Genomic DNA, 2,477 nt, shown 5'->3' with positions numbered 1-2,477 from the left:
CTCTCTCTCTCTCTCTCTCTCTCTCTCTCTCTCTCTCTCTCTCTCTCTCTGCTGATGTCTGTGAATTCAAAACGATGTCTGTAAGACATCAAACAATTAACTTGCTACAAACGCAAACCAGCCGAAATTAAATAATTTTCATTTCTTACCCTGGTGAAAATTTTTCTCATAATTTTTATACGAATTGGAACATTTTTCAGAAATACTCGGAAATATTCGAAAAGTTTACATCTTCTCTCAGAACTTCTCTCATACAAGTGAATTCTGAAATATTCTGAAATTTCTCATCTTATAATTTTTAAAAAGTATTTTTTAATTTTTTAGATTTTGTAACATTTCATCAGAAATTATACTTACAAAATAATCTTAAAAATCTTCTATAATATTCTAATCTAAGATATTTCATAATTAACATAAATGAAAAATTCTGAGAAAAGATATAGATTTCTGAAAAATATTTCAATTCGTATAAAAAGTGTGAGAAAGTTATAAAATTATGAAGAACTTCTATAGAAAAATTATATAGAAATTCTAAAAATTATATGAAAAATTCTAAGAAAAATTTTCACCAGAGTAAACATCCAACATTAGCGTAATAATGTATTATCTTAATATTAATTATAAAACAATAATTATTATTATTAAAATAATCTTAATAAAATAACATGTTATTGTAATGTCAGTGTTGAATGTTCAATATAGGTATTAATAATTTCTTTATATAAATAAATAAATTCATTTTTTCCCAATAGGATATGATTACAATATTACAAAAACACATTTATCCCTTTTCAGATCTTACACGATGGTACTGGTTCTGTTGATACCTGTAATCGGATTTGTGGCAGCAAATCCTTTTTCAAACACATTGAATAACCGCTTTGTCCCTCAAGTTCAAAAAGCGCTTTCGCTTTCCACGGAGAATCGTTTGGATATAATAGACGACAGTCCAGATAAAATAAATGAAATGGTAGAAAATACGAATGAGACTACTCTATCAATTCTGAAGCATATAAACCATCATTTCAAAGAATCGAAGACACGTGAAAATGAGACAAATGAAAAAAGGACACAAGGACGGAAACATAAAGCTTTATTTGTAGATTATCCTCTGTTATCGCGTATCATACATTATCCAAGGATGCCTGCGTATGAAAACGACAATTCAGAGTTGACAGCCAAGGATAGATCGGCAAGCGAGTCTGATAAACGATACCCAGAGAGCGATATTTTTTATATTCGACTTCCACCTATTCCATATATGTTTGTACCTGGTATCGGATATATCTCGCAACCACCCACATACTCGAGCGCTCCCTTGAAGCCCCCGATACCCTTCGTTCCTCAACTAGTCCAGCTACATCACGTGAGACCCGTGCGACCTCAACTAGCCTCTCAGCAGACCGTTAATTCCTTCATCAAATTGCCTATAGACTTCATAAGCAACGGCAAGCCCACCGCCGTTTACCAATGGCAAAAGAAGCCTGGCAAGAAGCCAACCGACAGTCCAATCACGAACTTGGACAACCTGTCAGCCGACTTCGTGAACAACGGTAAGCCGACCTCTATTTATCAATGGCAAGCGAATCTCAGGCCGGTAAAGAGGCCGGATAATTCGCTTAACAGTCTTGATATGGGACCTTACACCTTTAATGGCAAACTAACCAGCGTGTACTTGCTTGAATCGAATGATTCCACCACAATGCATCAATCCATTCGACACTCCAATTATCAAAATGTGCGTTAAATTTAATTTAATATAATCATGCCGAATATTCAAAATCGGAGCAAGCAATCATAATACGGAAGGAATTTGTAATGTCTCTAATGTACATTTCTATATGTATTCAATATAGATTAACTTTAATCTCGATTTAACTTATTACTTATTTTTATCTTTCTCTAGTTTCTTTTAAGAATTAGAAAAAGGTAAAAAGTAAATTAAAGAGATAATATACATTGATAGAAATAGACATTAGGCAAACCATAATACGAGTGATAAATATTCTGCTACTATATAGACAATCATTGAAACTATTTTAAAAATAATATATAATTGTATTTTTTTTCTATAAATTGCACAGACTCACACGGAAATTAAATAATTAATTTTAATAAAGTGTGTAAAAAATTATATATTATTCAAAGTTCAAAAATTATATATTATTCATTATTATACTATTGTTTTAATTTGTGTATATTATTGAATATTTATAAGTATTTATTGGTCCGTGCAATATCATGAATTTGTAAATATGTGAAATATATGTACAAATGATGTTAAGAATAAGGATATACATATCATTTTTAACCTTACCTGTAACGGCAAAGTGAAAAGCACATTTCCTACACTTGGTCCCTTATAGACAAATATTAACTTGGGACATGGGTTTGGTCAGATTGTCTGGGCTATATCCTGTCTGGTTACAAACATGCGCAATTCATTAGATGCGTAAGGGGATTCAATATCAAGTTTA

General features: G+C 31.4%; 1 protein-coding gene across 1 annotated transcript; it reads left to right on the top strand.

Moving 5' to 3' along the window:
- The first annotated feature begins 805 nt into the window (after positions 1–805).
- On the top strand, positions 806–1,747 carry LOC108685153. Its single transcript, XM_018189819.1, has one exon. It carries the CDS (start codon positions 806–808, stop codon positions 1,745–1,747), a length of 942 nt encoding a protein of 313 aa, XP_018045308.1.
- Positions 1,748–2,477: the final 730 nt, after the last annotated feature.

The sequence above is a fragment of the Atta colombica genome, unplaced genomic scaffold (assembly GCF_001594045.1).
Source record: "Atta colombica isolate Treedump-2 unplaced genomic scaffold, Acol1.0 scaffold146, whole genome shotgun sequence".
NCBI lineage: Eukaryota > Metazoa > Arthropoda > Insecta > Hymenoptera > Formicidae > Atta > Atta colombica.
The sequence above is the reverse complement of the archived record's forward strand: the minus strand, read 5'-3'. Positions and strand labels throughout refer to the sequence as shown.

Coding starts and splice junctions, on each gene's coding strand:
- LOC108685153 (XM_018189819.1), top strand. CDS start 806: ATGGTACTGGTTCTGTTGATACCTGTAATCGGATTTGTGGCAGCAAAT.